The sequence below is a fragment of the Engystomops pustulosus genome, chromosome 6 (assembly GCF_040894005.1).
Source record: "Engystomops pustulosus chromosome 6, aEngPut4.maternal, whole genome shotgun sequence".
NCBI classification, from domain to species: Eukaryota; Metazoa; Chordata; class Amphibia; order Anura; family Leptodactylidae; genus Engystomops; species Engystomops pustulosus.
In genome coordinates, this window is record NC_092416.1 from 169,891,730 (window position 1) to 169,910,955 (window position 19,226).

The 19,226-nt window shown below is 42.9% G+C and overlaps 1 protein-coding gene across 1 annotated transcript; it reads right to left on the reverse strand.

Moving 5' to 3' along the window:
• Positions 1–5,364: 5,364 nt before the first annotated feature.
• On the reverse strand, positions 5,365–18,561 carry C6H17orf67 (chromosome 6 C17orf67 homolog). The gene is made up of 4 exons (XM_072113705.1): positions 18,419–18,561; positions 12,718–12,818; positions 8,639–8,786; positions 5,365–5,691 (listed from the first exon to the last, which is right to left on the reverse strand). Exons 1-3 carry the CDS (start codon positions 18,471–18,473, stop codon positions 8,670–8,672), a joined length of 273 nt encoding a protein of 90 aa, XP_071969806.1. The 5' UTR covers positions 18,474–18,561; the 3' UTR covers positions 5,365–5,691; positions 8,639–8,669.
• Positions 18,562–19,226: the final 665 nt, after the last annotated feature.

Genomic DNA, 19,226 nt, shown 5'->3' on the forward strand with positions numbered 1-19,226 from the left:
TCAGTCTGTTTCCTGCACTGGTCGCGCCTTTTTGGATTCAGGTGCTGCGTCTAATTTAATTGATTATAATTTTGTCTCTCAGTTTCGCATGTCATTGATTCCATTGTCCACTCCTATCCAGATGTCGGGTGCGGATTTGACCCCTCTACAGGCAGGGTTGATTAAATTCCGAACCCCGCAGATAAAACTTATGGTAGGAGCTATGCATGAAGAATGGTGTTCTTTCCTAGTTATGGAAAACCTGTCTGAAAATGTCATTCTTGGTCTACCCTGGCTCCGGATCCATAATCCGGTAATTAATTGGGAAACTCTGGAGCTGGTTCATTGGGGTCCTCACTGTCAGGATCACCTGTCCAGAGTTTCATTATGTACAGTAGTAGCGGAAGATCAGAGTCTTCCAGGTTTTCTCTCTGATTACTCAGATGTGTTTTCAAAACCCTTATCCCAAGTCCTTCCTCCTCACAGGGAGTTTGATTGTAAAATTGACCTTCTTCCTGATGCTAGATTGCCAAAGGGTCGTATATATAACCTGTCGGTACCTGAACGGGAGGCACTGAAGAGTTATATTGATGAGAGTTTGGCAATCGGACATATCCGTCCCTCTGAGTCTCCCACTGGGGCCGGGTTCTTTTTTGTTGAGAAAAAAGATGGTGGTTTACGGCCGTGTATTGATTATCGAGAATTAAACAAGATAACGGTAAAAAACTCAGGTCCTCTCCCCTTGATCCCGGATCTCTTAAATCAGGTTTCTGGGGCCCAAGTTTTCTCTAAATTAGATCTCAGAGGGGCTTATAACCTGATTTGGATCCGGGATGGGGATGAGTGGAAGACTGCATTTAATACACCTTTGGGGCACTTTGAATACCTGGTTATGCCCTTTGGTTTGAGTAATGCCCCAGCGGTTTTTCAAGGGTTTATGAACTCCATCTTTCATGATTACATCGGTGTGTTTATGGTGGTGTATCTAGACGATATTTTGATTTTCTCTCCTGATATGGTTTCTCACCAGCAACACCTCCGCCAAGTACTTACCAGGTTGCACAAAAACCACCTCTTCGCTAAGCTGGAAAAGTGTGTTTTTTGCGTCCAGAAGGTTTCCTTCTTAGGTCATGTTGTGACTCCCTCTGATGTACAGATGGATCCGAGTAAGGTTCAGGCGCTCACGGACTGGGTTCGGCCTACCAATCTTAAGGCCCTACAACGTTTTTTAGGTTTCGCTAACTATTATCGGAACTTTATAAAGAACTTTTCCGTGATCGCCAAACCCCTCACGGATCTAACCCGTAAGGGTGCTGATCCGAACAATTGGTCCCCTGCCGCTTGCTCAGTGTTTGAAACTTTAAAAGCGGCATTCTCGTCAGCCCCAGTCTTGGTTCAACCTGACCTCTCTCTACCGTTTGTTGTGGAGGTGGATGCCTCCGAGGTAGGAGTTGGTGCAGTGTTGTCTCAGGGGTCCTCCACTCTCACCAGACTTGGGCCCTGTGCATATTTCTCTAGAAAGTTTTCCTCTTGTGAGAGGAATTATGATATTGGTAATCGAGAGCTCCTTGCCATTAAGTGGGCATTTGAAGTCTGGCGACACTTTTTGGAGGGAGCTCTTCATCCGATCACTGTGCTCACGGATCATAAGAACTTAGTATATTTGGATACTGCTAAACGCTTGAACTCACGTCAGGCTAGGTGGGCCTTGTTTTTCTCTCGCTTCAATTTTGTGGTCACCTACCGACCTGGGTCAAAAAATGTGAAGGCTGATGCCTTGTCCCGTAGCTTCGGGACTCCTGAGCTTCCAGAGGCTACTGACAGGAATATTTTGTCTCCAGGGGTTGTGCTGGCAGCTGTCTCCTCCCACCTCTCCTCTCAAATTTTAGCAGGACAAAGATCTTCACCTAAAGACCTTCCGGAAGGCAAATTATTTGTTCCTCTTTCTTGTCGTTTGAGAGTGTTGGAGGAGACGCATTGCTCGGTGTTGGCAGGTCATCCGGGAATGCGGAGTACCTTGGATCTCTTGAAGAGAAGTTACTGGTGGCCTCACATGACTAAGGATGTGCACGCATTTGTCCAAGCCTGTCAGGTCTGTGCGCGAGGAAAGACTCCCAGGAGACGTCCTGAGGGGCCTCTTCTTCCGCTTCCAGTTCCCACCAGGCCGTGGTCTAAAGTGTCTATGGACTTTGTCACTGATCTGCCAGCGTCTCAAGGCTGTACAGTGGTTTGGGTAGTAGTGGACCGTTTCTCTAAAATGGGACACTTTGTTCCATTAAAAAAGTTACCTTCAGCTGAAGAATTAGCTGAATTGTTTATACAGAATATTGTACGCCTCCATGGTATACCAGATGATATTGTGTCAGATAGGGGCGTACAATTTGTTTCCAAATTTTGGCGAGCATTTTGTTCTAGACTGGAAGTTAATTTATCATTCTCGTCTGCGTTTCACCCTGAGTCTAATGGTCAGTCCGAGAGGATGAATCAGGAGATGATTCAATATCTGCGACTCTTTGTCTCGGACAGTCAGGACCAGTGGGTGAAATTCCTTCCGTTGGCAGAATTTGCTATTAATAACCACAGTAGTTCGTCCACACAGGTATCTCCGTTTTTCTGCAATTATGGTTTTCATCCTCGTTTCTCTTTTTCATCTGTGCCTGTCTCTAATATTCCTCGAGCGGAAGCTATTACATCCAAGTTGCGCTCACTCTGGTCACAGGTTCGGGGGAATATTCAGAGGGCACAAAATTCTATGGTCCAACAAACTGAAAGAAGGCGCACTAACTCCGATACGTTTGTGGTGGGGGATAAAGTGTGGTTATCCACGAAAAACCTTAAATTGAAGGTCCCCTCTTTGAAGTTTGCGCCCAGGTTTGTGGGTCCGTTTGTTGTTACGCATATTGTTAACCCGGTTTCCTTCAAGATTACACTTCCAGCAGGGTGGCGGGTCCATAACACCTTCCATAAGAGTCTTCTGAAGCGCTATGTTGAGCCTGTTTTGCCTCTTTCTGACCCTCCTTCTCCATCTATTGTGGAGGGGAATCTGGAATTTGAGGTAGAAAAAATTGTGAATTCCAGATGGGTAGGTAACTCCCTGCAGTACCTGGTCCATTGGAAAGGTTTTGGTCCTGAGGATAGGTCTTGGGTTCCGGCTAGAGATGTTCATGCTCCACGGTTACTCAGGTTGTTTCATCAGACCTACCCTCAGAAGCCATCTAGGGGTCCGAAGGCCCCCCGTCAGGGGGGGGGTACTGTCAGGTTCGCTAGGGAGAATGCTGGGACTTCTGGTGGTGCCAGCAGCGTTCTCCGAACCCCGGCGCGTGTCCGCGCAAACTCCACCTCTCGTCCTGGGCAGCGGCTGCTAAGATCTCGCGCTGTCTAGGAGTGGCTGGGACCTTGAACCTCTGCTTGGTGCCTGTTGTTCTGCACCGTGAGGGGTTAATTCCCAGATGCTGTCCAGCTCCTATCAGGTTCTGGAGGTGGAGTTCTGGCTGCATAAATTGCAGCTTCACTAGTCACCTGTGCCAGTGTTTGACATCTCTTTCTCCACTTGCTTGCTGCACTAGGTTGTATTGCTCTGTATCTGTATTGTTGTTACCTCGGCTAGTTTTTGACATTGACTATTTGCTTACTGACTTTGCTATTGACGTACCCTCCCGTTGTGACTCCGGCTAGTTTACGATTCTTTTGTGTTTTATGTTTGTCAGTCTGTTTGTATTTCCCTTCCCCCCACTTAAACCAGTGTATTCCGAGTCTTCAAGTAGTCGCCCCACGGTTTAGCGTGGGGGGGCTATAGGAAGGGACAGAGGCTGGGGCAAGCTCAGGGCACACTATCCCCTGTCTTTTGTGTACCCAATCCTAACACTCGGGTCTTCCGAAGACCCGAGGCTGTCTCATTTTAACCCATTCATTCAATGTGCTATCAGCACATTGTAATGAATGAGTAGGAAAATCCCCATATACTGCCATACTGTAATATGGCAGTATATGATAGGATCGTACAGACAACCTAGGGTTAAAGTACCCTAGGGAGTTTGAAAAATAGTAAAAATAAAAAAAAGTTTAAAAAAAAATTATAATTAAAAAAACCTAAAAATTCAAATCACCCCCTTTCCCTAGAACTGATATAAATATAAATAAACAGTAACAATTATAAACACATCAGGTATCGCTGCGCCCGAAAATGCCTGATCTATCAAAATAACGTTTTTTCACTGCGCTTAACCCCGTAACGGAAAATAGCGCCCAAAGTTGAAAATGCTACTTTTTTGCCATTTTGAAAAATATTTAAAAAATCAATAAAAAGTGATCAAAAGGACGTACAGTCCTAAAAATTACAGCAATGAAACCGACATCAAAAGTCGCTGTTGGTGTACCACAGCTCCGTACACCAAAGTATGAAAAAGGTATTGGCACCAGATGATGGCAAAATAAAAAAATAATAATTTTGTACAGGAGGTTTTAATTTTTGTAAATGTATGAAAGTATTATAAAACCTGTACAAATTTGGTCTCCCCGTAATTGTACCGACCCAAAGAATAAAGTAGATGCGTCACTTGGGGCGCTCAGTGAAAGACGTAAAATCCATGCCCTCAAGAAAACGTTGCAAATGTGTTTTTTCACTATTTTCACTACATTTGGAATTTTTTTCCCGCTTCCCAGTACACGGCATGGAATATTAAATACCGTCACTATGAAGTGCAATTTATTACACAGAAAATAAGCCCTCACACAGCTCTTTATGTGGAAAAAAAAAAGTTATAGATTTTTGAAGGTGGGGAGTGAAAAATGGAAGTGAAAAAACTAAAAAGGGCCAGGTCCTTTAAGGTGTTAAAAAGGATACAAATGTCCCTGAGGGGCTCCAGGCTCGTTTGCATAATTTGTACAGCCTTTTTGTATACATTTTTTTTTTTTTTGTATAATTGTAAGGTGCTAAAAGAAGAGCAGATCCTGCCACACACCACACCAATATATAAGTGTATTTGGTTTACAATCCTTCATCCTGGTGGTAAACATCCTTTAAGTGTTTTAGACACTTTTATGACTTGTGTGATAAAAGGTGGGGCATTGCGGTGAATAGTCATGGCCTTAGTTGCACCAAAATTTTAGGAAAAAATTAGGCTTATTTTACAAAGAAGGTGTTAGACTAGGCGGTTTTACATTGCAGTAGTGTCTGATGCGGGACGATAAATCTGGCCCAGAATTCTATATACTCTGCTATCAATCCCATGATGTCTCAGCTCAGCATGATATGGGAAACTAGAGAAAGGACCCTCTCTGCCTGCCTGGGAGGACAGTGTGACTAACCTGTACCGGCATATGATAACTGACCCCCTTTTAGCAACAATTAGTAAACATTTTTAGAACAATGGACCATCCAAGAAGTAGCTTGCAATTGCCATAACTTTATTATTGGCTTTATAGGCGCATACATTATACATGCATATCTACAATGCAATATGTTAATGTTGTATATGATTTACATAAATATATAACCGAAACTCTATATATTCATTGAAGCAATTTATAACCATTTCTTTTGTTGTATTTTACTCATGGCTACTCTGTATATTTTAGTAACCGGGGAGGTCGTGGTGTCCTAGAGGCACCCAAACTTGTTTGCCTATTGGAATTTATGGAAAACTAGCATAAAGCAGATTCTTCTTCCTCTTTGTATCAGTTGTGATTCGTCTTCTCTGTTCAGGTCGGACTCTGCAAGAAAGATAACGTAAGATTATTTTTAAAGTTTATACATAGAGGATAATGGGGGTCATTTACTAAGGGGCCGATTCGCGGTTTCCCGACGTGTTACCCGAATATTTCAGATTTGCGCCGATTTCCCCTGAATTGCACCGGGATTTTGGCGCACGCGATCGGATTGTGGCGCATCGGCGCTGGCATGCACGCGACGGAAATCGGGGGGCGTGACCGAACGAAAACCCGACGGATTCGGAAAAACCGCTGCATGTAAAACAAAAAATCTGTCGCGGAGCTTGCACTTACCTTCACTCAGCCCGGCTCGGTGAACTCCAGCGCATTCCGATGCTTTTCAGCGCAGCAGCGGAGGAGGAGCTACCTTAATGAATCCCGGACGGACCCAAATCCACCGCAGAGAACGCGCCGCTGGATCGTGAATGGACCGGGTAAGTAAATCTGCCCCAATGTTTGCAGTGGACCATTTCTGATCTTTTAAAGGGGTTTTCCAAGCTGTTTGAGGCTACCTTCTTCATACATTGTTTCTTGTTCCACATATATACATCAGTATATACAGGGAGCATATAAATAGACATATGCTGGCAGGCGGTGGAATACTTCTTGATGCATTGTATCCAGCATGAAAAAAACAGAATAATGCAGAAAGCTGTGTCTTTTCATCCCGCTTCCTGCTGTATACGGTGGACATAACAGCGATTGTGGGACGGATGCAACTCTACTGCATCCATCACCGGCCTCCGCTGAGCAAACGCTCTGGGAGGTCCCCAGTAATGTGACCGTCCATATAAGGACAGTTACATCACTGGAAAAGCACCCTGAACATCGTCACCAGCAGATCACTGGCTGCTGCTGATGGTCGCTACTCCTCCCGCTTTCACAGGAGGACGTACCTTGCTGTATAAGTGGGAAACTTCCTAGCTCCTTGTTGTAAGATTAGGCTGGGAATCTCCCCGACTAATTGTTATAATGGGGGGAAAAAACTAGAAGTTAATATAGCCTAAATTCTAATGACAAACTAATGATAACTACTAATGTGATTGGTGATCTTCTGCATACAAGGGATGGTCAGCCTACCAATGCACTATGACAGCGCGGCCTACAATGCAACCACCCAACCAATACAGCTCCTCCTCAGGAGGTTCACTCCATTGCCCTGAAGGACACTGTGCTCTCTTGGTTTTATTCCTAACTCTGACAGAACTTTTGGTGTCTCCTTTTCGGGATCTCTCTCTTCTCCTCTTCCTTTTACTTTCGGAATACCCCACTACTCAGTCCTAGGTGCTCTTCTTTTTTACCTCTATACTGCCCCCATCCGACCACCCATCAGCAGATTTGTTTTTCGGTATCATCTTTACTCTGACAATACCCAACTATATACCCCTGCACGTAGTATCACCCCTGTCTTACTGCAGAACACTAGTGATTGTCTCTCTGCTGTCTCTAACATCATGACCTCTCTCTACCTGAAGTTTATTCTTTCCAAAACTGAGCTTCTTGTCTTTCCATCATCAACTTATCAACTGAACCCTAAAATGTCCATTTCCATCTGTGGAATCACCAAAACCCCCAGGCAGCAGACCCAATGTCTTGGGGTTGTGCTGTATTCCGACCTCTCGCTTGAGCCTTACATACAATCAGTGATTGTCTCTCTGCTGTCTCTAACATCATGACCTCTCTCTACCGGAAGCTTAATCTTTCCAAAACTGAGCTTCTTGTCTTTCCATCACCAACTTATCAACTGAACCCTAACCTCTCCATTTCCATCTGTGGAATCGCCATAACCCCCAGGCAGCAGGCCCGATGTCTTGGGGTTGTGCTGTATTCCGACCTCTCGCTTGAGCCTTACATACAATCACTTGCACTCTCCTGCCACATGTACCTCAAAAACATTTCCAGAATGTCTTTCCCGACATGAAAATCTCAAAAATCCTAAACATCACTCTGATTCACTTTCAACTCGAGTACTGTAACTCACTGCTAATCGGTCTTTCAGTCCAGACACTACATAGGTGCCTACACACTGTGCCAGTCACTGCACTGGTTGTCCATCAACCTCCATATTCAATTCAAAATAATAACCCTCATCCACAAAGCTCTGCACAGTACTGCACCCTCCTACTTCCTACTTCCCTCGTCTTAGTCTATTGCCCAACCCATGCTCTTTTTGGACCGTGAAATCCTGACTTACAGCATTGAAATCTGTAGAGACGTCTGCTCCTGCCCCAGCAATCCAAGGTTCCTGCTATGGGAAGTGGGGGTGGTATAGGTGTAACTAACAGCGTCTGATACACCATAGGGATCTAGATCTGATAAGTCTTAAAACAGCCCCTGGATCCAAAGCTTTATATCATGGACTCCTGAAACACTGAGATCATTGGGCCCTAGCATTACTGGATTAATTCATCTTAGCATTGAGATCTGAAACTATCAAATCCCAATGTTGGCCTACAGAGAAGATCCCAATAGTAAATTAGCAACCCAATTCCCAAATCATGGAATAAAGAGGCACTGTTACAGAATGATGGTTCCCAAATATTCATCTTTCCTGGATAGCACTGACCATATCTACAAAAAACAGGACTTATAAAAAAAAGTGTAGCAGAATGTAAGCAGTTTTATCCAAGCTAAAAATCCAGTGTTCCATATACCAGAAATCCTGGGGAATTAAAGTAGGATTGAGAATTTATAAGTTTGTAGTCATCAGGGTGTCACCAATGGTGGGTGTATCCTACGAAATGGTGATGCTGTGATAGGACACACTGCCAACTGGAAACACCAATTTGGCTACCTACTAATTTATTACTGGAAATAATATGGGAGTGGATCACCGGAAAGATCCTCAAGAATTGAAGTAGTATTGTGACAGAAAAAGTGGAAAACCCAAATTTCTAACTAGTAGAACAACTCCAGACATGTAGGTTCTCTATGATGACTTATATCTTACCGTAAGATCTTGGTGGTAGACACTGTAGATATTACACAGGGTTGACGATATTGCGGTTACAGTGAGGCTGGCAGTGGGGATTCCACCAGTGCTCGTAGAACTGCTCTTCGGACCTCTGCTCCAGACGCTGCAGATACAGCATATACTCCTGAGGAGAACAAGGGAAGTACAAACAGATGAGATCAACCAGGCATCTCAGAGAAGAAGATGTGTCCTCTTTGGATTGAGATACCTCCTTGGAGATGATATCTGGTGCGAGATATACTGGTCACCTCTCCAGATATCTAAAACCAAGAGCAATTGTAAGGAAGGTCACGTGTAGTATTAAAGAGGACCTGTCACCCAATTTATCGGCACTAAAGTAAGCAGCTACTAGTGCTTGAATAAACGCCGCAGTGTTAGAAGGATAGCGTTACCAGAAACCTCCGGTAACGCTATCAAACACTGCGGCGGGGTACAATGTAATTGTCGGACAGCTTGCAAACCTGTCCGATGTATTCATGAGGGGGCGGGGTTGGGGCGTGGCTAGGGGCGGTGACTGCCGCCTAGCGCCGGGCCTATGGAGCGAGCGGGGCAGTCCGGGGAAGAGGCAGCGCCTCGGACCGCCCCCTCATGAATACGTCGGACAGCTTTGCAAGCTGTCCGATGATTACACTGTACCCCGCCGCAGTGTTTGATAGCGTTACCGGAGGTTTCCGGTAACGCTATCACTCTAACACTGCGGCGTTTGATCAAGCACTAGGAGCTGCTTACTTTAGTAAGCAGCTCTTAGTGCCGAAAATTTAGGTGACAGGTCCTCTTTAAATGTCTCTTTCCTTACCCCTTCTTCAGGGTGTAGTGTGATGATCGGCTTTTCAAGACAACACGACTTCACAACATCAAATCATATAGGGTCTTATTTACTAAGGGTCGCGGATGGCACTTCTGTCGGTTTGTTTGCTGTTTTTGGGATTTGCGCAGCTTTGATAGGTATTTAACAGGGGTTTGCACTTTTTAGACCTTTTTTAGAATAATTTTTACAAGAATTTTTTTCTTATATATTAGATATAACAAAATCGTAGGCCTTGGTTTTCGATGCAGCTTGGTTTATACAACGGCTGTAATTACCACTTTCTAGTCCAGCTATCATCTCTGAAGTCCATTGCCATTTAAAGAAGACGTTTTCTCACATTTTGCAGTAACAGCCTAGCGGCTAATGGGACGACGTTGCATCTTGCGGAGACGTAGTGATTGCATTACACATCCCCAGCAGTCACATTGTATCACTTCCCATTGTCCCATTACTCATCGCTGCTGTAATTGGGAATCTCACATGCATCATCTCATGTAGAAACGGAACATAATCCAATTCCGTGTTTGCATGCTGGTGTCTCGCTGTGACACGGTGTGGAAATGAATGTGCGTCTATAACAAAATGTCAAGCGCTACATTAAGACGAAATGATGACTGATGACGGTGACTCCATCGTTACGAGCCCAGATAAGTCATCGCTATGTAGAGTTCATTCCCGAACTTCAACATATCTAGTGGTTTTGTATAAAAATAGACATTATGCCAAGTAATAAGGAATAATAGGGAATAAACTGATGGAATTAAAGGGGTGTTCCAGTACGTTATAGATGATGAATATTAGATAGACCGGTGGTGGAGGGACATCAGCCTCGTTGAGGGTCTACAGAGACTGCTGCTTCCTAGTGACATCCTTAGGCTGTGAGTCTATTGTTCGGGTTATGTTCTGCAGGATAGTATCAATAGTATGTGGATTACTTTTGGTTAAATGGGTTGTATCAACTATTTAAGTTATCCCCTAACGAGAAAATAGGGTAAAACAAGCTATTCGGTAATGTTCCCCCACCAATTTCAAGGACATGACCCCCGCTTATCATGAAAACAAGGGTCCCATTCGCACCAATGTGTGACAAAAATTGTCCATACTATGGGAGCATTGGAAAGTTTCATCCTCCTGCTCCATCAATTAATGACTCCGACCTTGGATTGCTGGGAGTCCCATGATTTCATGGGGGCCACAGCAATGGGACCTTCACACATCAAGAACATTTTCAGGAATTCAACATCTCCCGGATTCCCGCATCAGTTTGGAACTACCAGTCATAGACACCTCCAATCGGCTAGAAGTGTAGGGGTTAATGGGACCCACTTAAAGGGCTTTGCCCATGAAAGAAAGTTCTCAAAGTTGAATTCCCTAGTGATGTTTACACAATAAAGATTTTTACCCCCTTACTTTACAATGTTACTCAGTGTTATTGCTGTTTTAGCTCCTATCACTTAGTAATGATCAGTGTAGGATTCCAGAGTATGAGCGAGGACTCTCTAAGCAGACACTTCATGATCCCTCTGTACGATGAGATGGCATGTGCTGACAATGTGCTTAGATTATCATGTTACAGGGTTATTATACACTTTCATTTAGCTTCTGTACATTGTCCTCGTATCTGTCACATAGGGGAACATGTATCTTTATTTCTGCTAGTTTCATTGTAATTTTTGCGACTTTTCACTGCAAATTTTTGTGTCGTTTTTCAAGTACGCCTTAGTCTGCACCTTGTGAGGTGCCTCATGTATCTTTATTTTCCAGAAGTTTCATGCGACTCTTCACTTATGTATCAGTTTTTTTGCTTATTTTTGCAACTCTTTAGAATAGATGATTTTACAATGAATAATGTATGAAATAACTAGATAAAGGCTGGGATGGGATCCTTGTGAGCTGCTCCAACAGGTAGAGGTGACAGGACAAGTGACACAGACCTGATGACAGGTGTCCTTTAATATTTTGTACATTAACCTGTTGGCAGGTAAGGGAATAACCCTTTAAGCCTATAAGTGGCCTCTCAGACTGCAACCGGCCAGACACTCAACTCCTGGTTCACATGGACCTCCATACATTGTTAGGTCCCGGTGGGGATGTTGCACTGAATTTCACATTCATTTCTTTAAAGATTGAGAATTCTGTAACTTTTATGCAATGCAACCTTTTCTGCTGCACATTTTCAGCAGAATTCATGACAATTTTCTGATGCAGAGATGCAATATTCAGTTTTTTAAAGAAGTGACCAACACTGGAGCTTAACGCTTGGAGAAACGTTATTGTGGATCTCCTATTTTCTGCACATTTTGGCATAATGAATATCAACAAATGTATATGTTGCTAGTCCTCAGCTTTTGAATGCACTTTTGAAATTCACTGCCATCTAGTGGGGCCTGATATACGTCGATGAAATTCTGGTGGTACTAGGAGGTTAGCTAACTCACATTTACATCAATTTGGGACCAATATGACCTTTGGATCACATTTATTCAAATATTTAGGGATGGGGCCCTCTGACATTGCTGGCCCTATATCAGCTGCTATGGCTGCTACCCATGTAGTTCCGCCCCTGCCCACAAATTACAATTATCCCTTAGCAGCAGCTAATTTTTGGCTAAGCATCTGATTACTAAGTATCTAATCACCCAACAAAAGCTGAGGTCCATAAAAAGCCCATGTAAACAGAGCAATGGTTCCCATTTTTAAAGGATGCACCATCCACTTCTATGGAGTTGCTGGATATCACCATTGTGCCAGTCCCATTGAAGTGAATGAAGCAGTGGCTGCATACTACCACCTTCCTCATCTGTCCTCATGAGTCCCAGCCATCAGCGACTTATCCTATATCCTGAGAATAGCCCTGCTATATCCATTCACTCACACAACTCCTGCTACATTCACTCACTCAGGTCTGCTACATCCATAAACACACACAAACCTCTTTATCATACCCTGTCTGAGTCACACCTTCTTCTCTGGCCCCATCGTTTGACAGAGGAGGACCTTTTAGAGACATCACTCTAGGTCGTGCAGTCATACTCATTTCCGGATGCCCAGGAGAGGGAGACAGCAGAGCAGAGATTGGGTGAACTGCTTTGTCGGCGCTTCACCCGATCTCCAGGACAGCGGTCAGGAGGGTCTGGCAGTATGGTACAGTAATTCCTTTAAAGAGATGTTGCTCCTTATTTTTTAAGATTTCGGGAAAAAAATGCCCCATTTCAGATATAATATAAAATATAATAAAAATACAGACCCTCATTGGTTCATCAGAGTGACCCGGCTTCCATGATCTCTCCGAGCGCTTTGTCCTTAAAATTTGTTTGGCCTGTTTCTCCGGGAGAATTGGCGATGCATCTACAACCAAGGGAAGAACAATTACTGGATAAATTAATCTCTGTAGCTGCTGTTTTATATAAAATCATTTCTGGTAGATGACAACATATAAAAAACATTGTCCTACTGATACTTTGGAGTTCTTGCTCGAGGACTTCCAGTTCCCATTGAACCGGAAGTGATGATGTCATGGTAATTGTGCACATGACTACCCAGCCAATCACTGGCCTTGACAGTCATCGATGCCAGTGGTTGGATCAGGAGTGATCTACACAATGAACACAGCGTTGGGGTTTGAGCTGAAAGTCCGGGGACCACAAAAATGGGTTTTTTGCCACAATTGTACCTCTTTTCAAATTTGGAAAATTCCTTTAATTTTTGTCAAATATAAGGCTATAGGGTTCCTAAGTTTTTGATGAAACTTACAAATTATGAAGGGTCTTCCTAGGGATAGTCTTTTGTGGATGTCTGATTAGGGGAAGATTAAGACTGCCCTGGGCATTGGGCTATATAAATGTAATAGCCCCTACAAGTCTGGAGTCTTTATACGCTACTAGAATCAAGCTTGATGGAGAATGTGTCCGTTCTGCCTGCTCTCAATCTACGGTTTCAGGACCTTTGGAGGACCTTCAAAGGTCCTAAAATGGCTCTTGTGAACATATGTGTTGAAAACAGGAATAGATGTTGGAGGATTTCATGGGTGAAGGCTATCCTCTGTATAAAATTTGGTGGGTGGTTTGGGCCCCAGACTCCCACCCAAACCGCCTATTCTACTATCCACTACTATATCTGACCCTTCTAAAGTGTTTTTTTTATTTTTTCATTTTATATTGCTGGCTCCCTGACTCAAAGCTTCAGGAGGCAGGTCCATAATGAGCTAGCTACAGCAAACAGACTGACCCTTCAGACACCTCTCTCATCTCTGGACTTGAAGAGTTAACTAATTTGCACATATTCAATACACAGCTATCAGCACCCATTCACAGGGACAGGTCTCTGCACTGATGACCTTCCTCCACTGTCACGGGGATCAGATGCAGAGCGCATGGAGCAGAGAAAAAATATGCAAATCAATGAACCCTTCTCATCCAGCACCGAGGAGAGAGGTACTTGTGCACAGAGCACGGCTTGTGAAGGACCTGTTGAGAGCTGGACCTGTGCTGACGCTCACATCTCTATTCTGTCTTGGTCTTCTTGGATGCTAAAGACTGGAATGTGCTCAAAGGGAACCTTGTCACCAGGTTTTACCCCACTAAACTCACACCCTCTCAGGTGGGGGATGAAATGTCCTTTATAAAAATGTCCTCTTTTTTGTGAAATCTCACTTGTTTACCTATAACAAAAATCTCCTCTAAAGTTGGGCAAATTATGACTCGTCTCATCCCATTTTTACATCAGATGTGTCAAGTTTAGTGGTTGCCAGGGAAGTGTCATGTCAGAAGCCCCTATCTTCTGTTCTATAGCACGTGGAATCATGCTACAGGTGTCATATTAAAGATATGAATCTTTTCTTATGGCTTTGTGAGTTACAGAACCTGAGATACAGGCAGCTAAGGAAATCCAAACTGCATATAAAGGTCTAGTTCCCGTCTGTTCTTTAACAGCCTGTATGTCCAGTTCTGTAGCTCACAGGACTGTAATAATGATGAGGATCTTATCTTTAATATCACACAAGTATCCTGTTTCTAGGTGCTATGGAACCAAAGCTGGGGGTTTCTGTAATGACACTCCGTCTGCGACTACAAAACTTGACTCATCTCACGTGAAAATAGGTGAGAAGAGTCGTATTTGCCTGACTTCAGATTTTTTTATAGGTAAATGGGTGATATTTTACATAAAAGAGGGAATTCTAGAAAGGACATTTCATACCTGACCTGAGGGGGCTGGTAGTTTAATGGGGTAAACAACAAGGAATAGAATTTTAGATAGATGGGAGTCCTCTAGTTGGAGGAACAATTTTAGGGTAAAAAAAAAATCTAATTTTATTTTTTTTTTTTTAACGAAAAGGGATAGATAGTTACATTCAGAGTGTGGTAATGTTTCATATGAAAAGTTAGTGAACACTTCAAACTATTTGCATGTACAGTTTTAACCCTCGGGGGTTACAAGAAAGTTCAAAATTTTCTTCCTGGCCACAACTAATATTGCACATTCCATTTCTAGAGTATATTTGTATTCTCTCTAATTGTATTCATGTAATTCTCTAAGGCCCCTCTAAGACGCGATTTTCAGACCCTCGAGGACCTGTCCAATACATCAACAGAGGACGGCTTGTTTTTACAGGGTCATAATGAATGGACAAAAGTCTCCTTTCAGAGACGCATCCTACTCATGGGAGATCAGACTGCAGGACATGAGTGGAATTTCTTTCAGCATATTTTAGCAGGTTGCTGTTACTCACAAACTTTCTTAGAGACGGACTATTATATCACAGCTTATTCCTCCGGATCTTGGAGGGGCCCTTATCACCTTTACTAACGTTTGGTCATTGCTTCCTATTATTACAAATTATTAGGAAATTTCGGAACAAACCAGAGAGCCCTATGTACATGGAACAGTTGTGCACATGGACCGGTGGTCACACATGCACACCACCTGTGGATAGATATGGGTCATCTGTAAGAATGTAGCTCTATTTCTCAGAACATTCTTCATACCTGCTTTCAGAAACTCCTAAATTAAAAATGTGTAGCCTTAGGAAGGCTTGTTTTGCAGGACAATATGTATCTTGGCACAGGTTTGTTCCAGCGTTGCATCGGTACTACCAGTCCAGTACCTTCTTCGACTCGCTTTGGACAATCTGTGGCTTCCTCTAACCATGGTGAGGTGACACTTATGAGTCGGAGGAAGGGAGATCCAATAGGTTCTCCCTTCCTATATGGTTTAACATAGGTTAAACCACATATTGACCTCAGTTCAACCTGCTTTGGCCAATCTGTGGTCTAAAAAAACCAGTGGACCTCCCTTACTCCGACTCACAAGTGACGTCCCACCATGGTCTCAAGAACCTACAGATTGGCCACAGTTCAACCGACTTTGGCCAATCTGTGGTCTACCAAGACCATTGGTCATTCCTTCCTCTGATTCACAAGTCACATCCCACCATGGTCTCAGGATGTCACTGATTGGCCAAAGCAGGTTAAACTGTGGCCAATCAGATGGACTATTATATCACAGCTTACTCTTTGGGTCCTGGAGGGGGCCTTATCGCTTTTGCTAACGTTTGGTCATTGCTTCCTATTATTATGTCCCACCATGATCTGAGGAAGTCTGATTGGCCAAAGCAAGTTAAACTGTGGCCGATTAGTGACTTCCTCAGACCATGGTGGGATGTCACTTGTGAGTCCAAGTAATTTATGTCTAATGGTCTGTCCCGACCACAGATTGGCCACAGGCTGATCTGCTTTGGCCAATCTGTGGCTTCTTCAGACCATGGTGGGGCATCACTTGTGAGTCAGATGAAGGGATGTCCAATGGTCTTGGTAGGCCACTGATTGGTAGACCACTGATTGGTAGACCACTGATTGGTAGACCACTGATTGGTAGGCCACAGTGAGTACTATAATTATTTTTATTTTTTTTTGCCAGCCCTATACCGGCCCCGAAGGAATTTTCCAGAATTCCAGAAGCGCTTTAAATATATTGATACAAACCTGTTATTTCTGAAGATAAATTATTTGATAAGAAACTCAGTTTATAATCCCGTAAATTTTAGTCCTGAACTTTTTTTTTTTGATCTCAAACCAGGATGCAGCAGGACAGAGGTTGTTTCTACAGTATGTTGACTTAAGGTTGAAAAAAATGAATGGACACAAGTCTTCTTTCAGAGGAGAGAAATCAGACTCCACATGACATCAAGAGAATTCTCAATCTGTTCGGAGTCGCATATAATCTGCATTATGGAACAGACTGGACAATATTTCGGCACCTGGCTTATCTGCTTCTTGCCAGGCAGGATCAATTTAATAAAAAAAGTTTTGACATGTCAAAAGTCTTGATCGGTGGTTATGCCTTTGCTATCTCCTATGGATACAATGAAGGGGTAGAATCCAGCAGTGATGTCACTGGAGAGATGTAATCCAACTTCCCAGGACAATCTTGCCCGCTTTGTAAAAAATGTTTCCATTTTTTTGTACAAATTCGTTTTGCAATTTATTGAAAATACAGGGCTCCAAAAACTTTCCATAGGCTTTCAGTGAACCTGTACTCCAGTTTCTAGGCAGAAACAGACACCGAGCGCACCCAGACCCCCACCAATCACACCATGGTTAAAGTTTTTGTTATGTAAGGTGCAGAATTATAGGTGATTGAGAGACATAGGTAATGTCATAAAGAGATGATGGAGACAAATATAATATTATGTAGATATGATGGAGACAGATGGGTAATGTCATATAGAGATGATGGGGACAATTTTAATATTATTTAGAGATGATGGAGACTGATAATATTATATAGAACTTATGGAGACACATACATATTACTTATATAAAATGGACACACATAGGTAATATTATAGAGACATGATGTGGGACACATGAAAGTTTAGATAGATATGATAGAGACGCACATCAAATATTATATAGCAGTGATGGAGACACTTAGGTAATATTATATAGCAGTGATGGAGACACTTAGGTAATATTATATAGCAGTGATGGAGACACTTAGGTAATATTATATAGAGATGATGGAGACACATAGGTAATATTATATAGAGATGATGGAGACACATAGGTAATAGTATATAGATATGATGGAGACAATTAGAATATTATGTAGAGATGATGGAGACTGATAATATTATATAGAAGTTATGGAGACACATAGGTAGTAGGCAGAGATGATGGAGCCACAGACATATTATTTATATATAATGGACACACACAGGTAATATTATAGAGACATGAGGAAATTTTACATGGATATGATAGAGACGCACAACTAATATTATATAGCAGTGATGGAGACATATAGGTAATATTAAAAAGAGATGATGGACAGAGATAGAAAATATTCATTAGAGGTGATGGAGGTACGGGTGGTCCCCGACTTAAGAACACCCGACTTACAAACGACCCCTAGTTACAAACGGACCTCTGGATGTTGGTAATTTCCTGTACTTTAGCCTTAGGCTATAATGATCAGTTATAACAGATATCACTGGTGTCTGCAATGAGGTTTTATTGTTAATCCTGATTCTTATGACAACCCAAAAGTTTTAAATTATAATTGTCACAGAAGCCAAAAAGATTTTGGCTGGGGTTACAATTATAAAATATACAGTTCCGACTTACATACTAATTCAACTTAAGAACAAACCTACAGAACCGATCTTGTATGTAACCTGGAGACTGCCTGTACATAAGTAATATTTTATGCAGAAGATGGAGACACAAAGGGAACACAATACAGAGATGATGGAGCCGTATAGGTAATGTTATACAAAAATCATGGAGACGTGTGGATAACATTATATAGAGATCTGGTAGAAACAGTAAACACAAAGATATACAAAAGTATTCATCGTTCATAAAACACAAAGTGTACACAATGTGAAATGGATATAATATCATGAAGCCATTGTACATGTGCAGATCTCTGCGCTGACATCTACCTACCTGTGAAAACTGCCAGAAGGACCACAAGAGCGATCAGGGCTACAAAAAGCTTCATTCTGGCTCTTCTCTCTGGACACGGTTTTAGAAATGGATACAAGTTATGAAGAATTAGACCTCTTAAAGACTCAACGTCAGCTGAAGACCCCCCCCCATCCCCCCCTCCTTTCCTGGCTGGAGCCTTCCTCTGGTCTGCAGGAGTTTGGGAATATGCACAAAGATTCCAGGAATTTCTACAGTTTGTGTTACTTTCCCTGTCGGTCCCAGAAGATTATCTGACACCTTTATAACTTTGGGGCTCAGGAGAGTTGCTGATACTTTGTTACTTTTATTTCATTTTCTCTAGTTTCTTTTAATTGATAAAATTTTTATGACAAAGTTCAGGTCCAGTCCTGTAGCTGGAGCATCACAAGTGCTGAGCAGTGGAACTGGTGAAATTCAGAACTGAGATATTAGGGCTCATTTACTTACCCGTCCGAGGAGTTCCCCCGAAAGTGCATTATCAGACGATCATGCACTGTGCCGCGATTCACTAAGATCGCGCGCCCGATATCCTGCATGTGTCGCTTCCCCGCTCAGGTCCCACGGAGTTCACCTTCTTCTTCCTGGTGCATGGAAGTGCATTGTCTTGCAATACAATTTGAATGTTAAATCCCACATTAAGTCCGAATCAGTCGGATCGTCCGGCAGCCACGCCCCCGATTTCTGTCGCATGAAAGCCAGTGCAGCTGTGCCAAAATCTGATCACGTGTGACAAAATCCCAGCGCAGACACCTGTTAAATTTGTGTCATAGCCATGTAATCCCCAAAA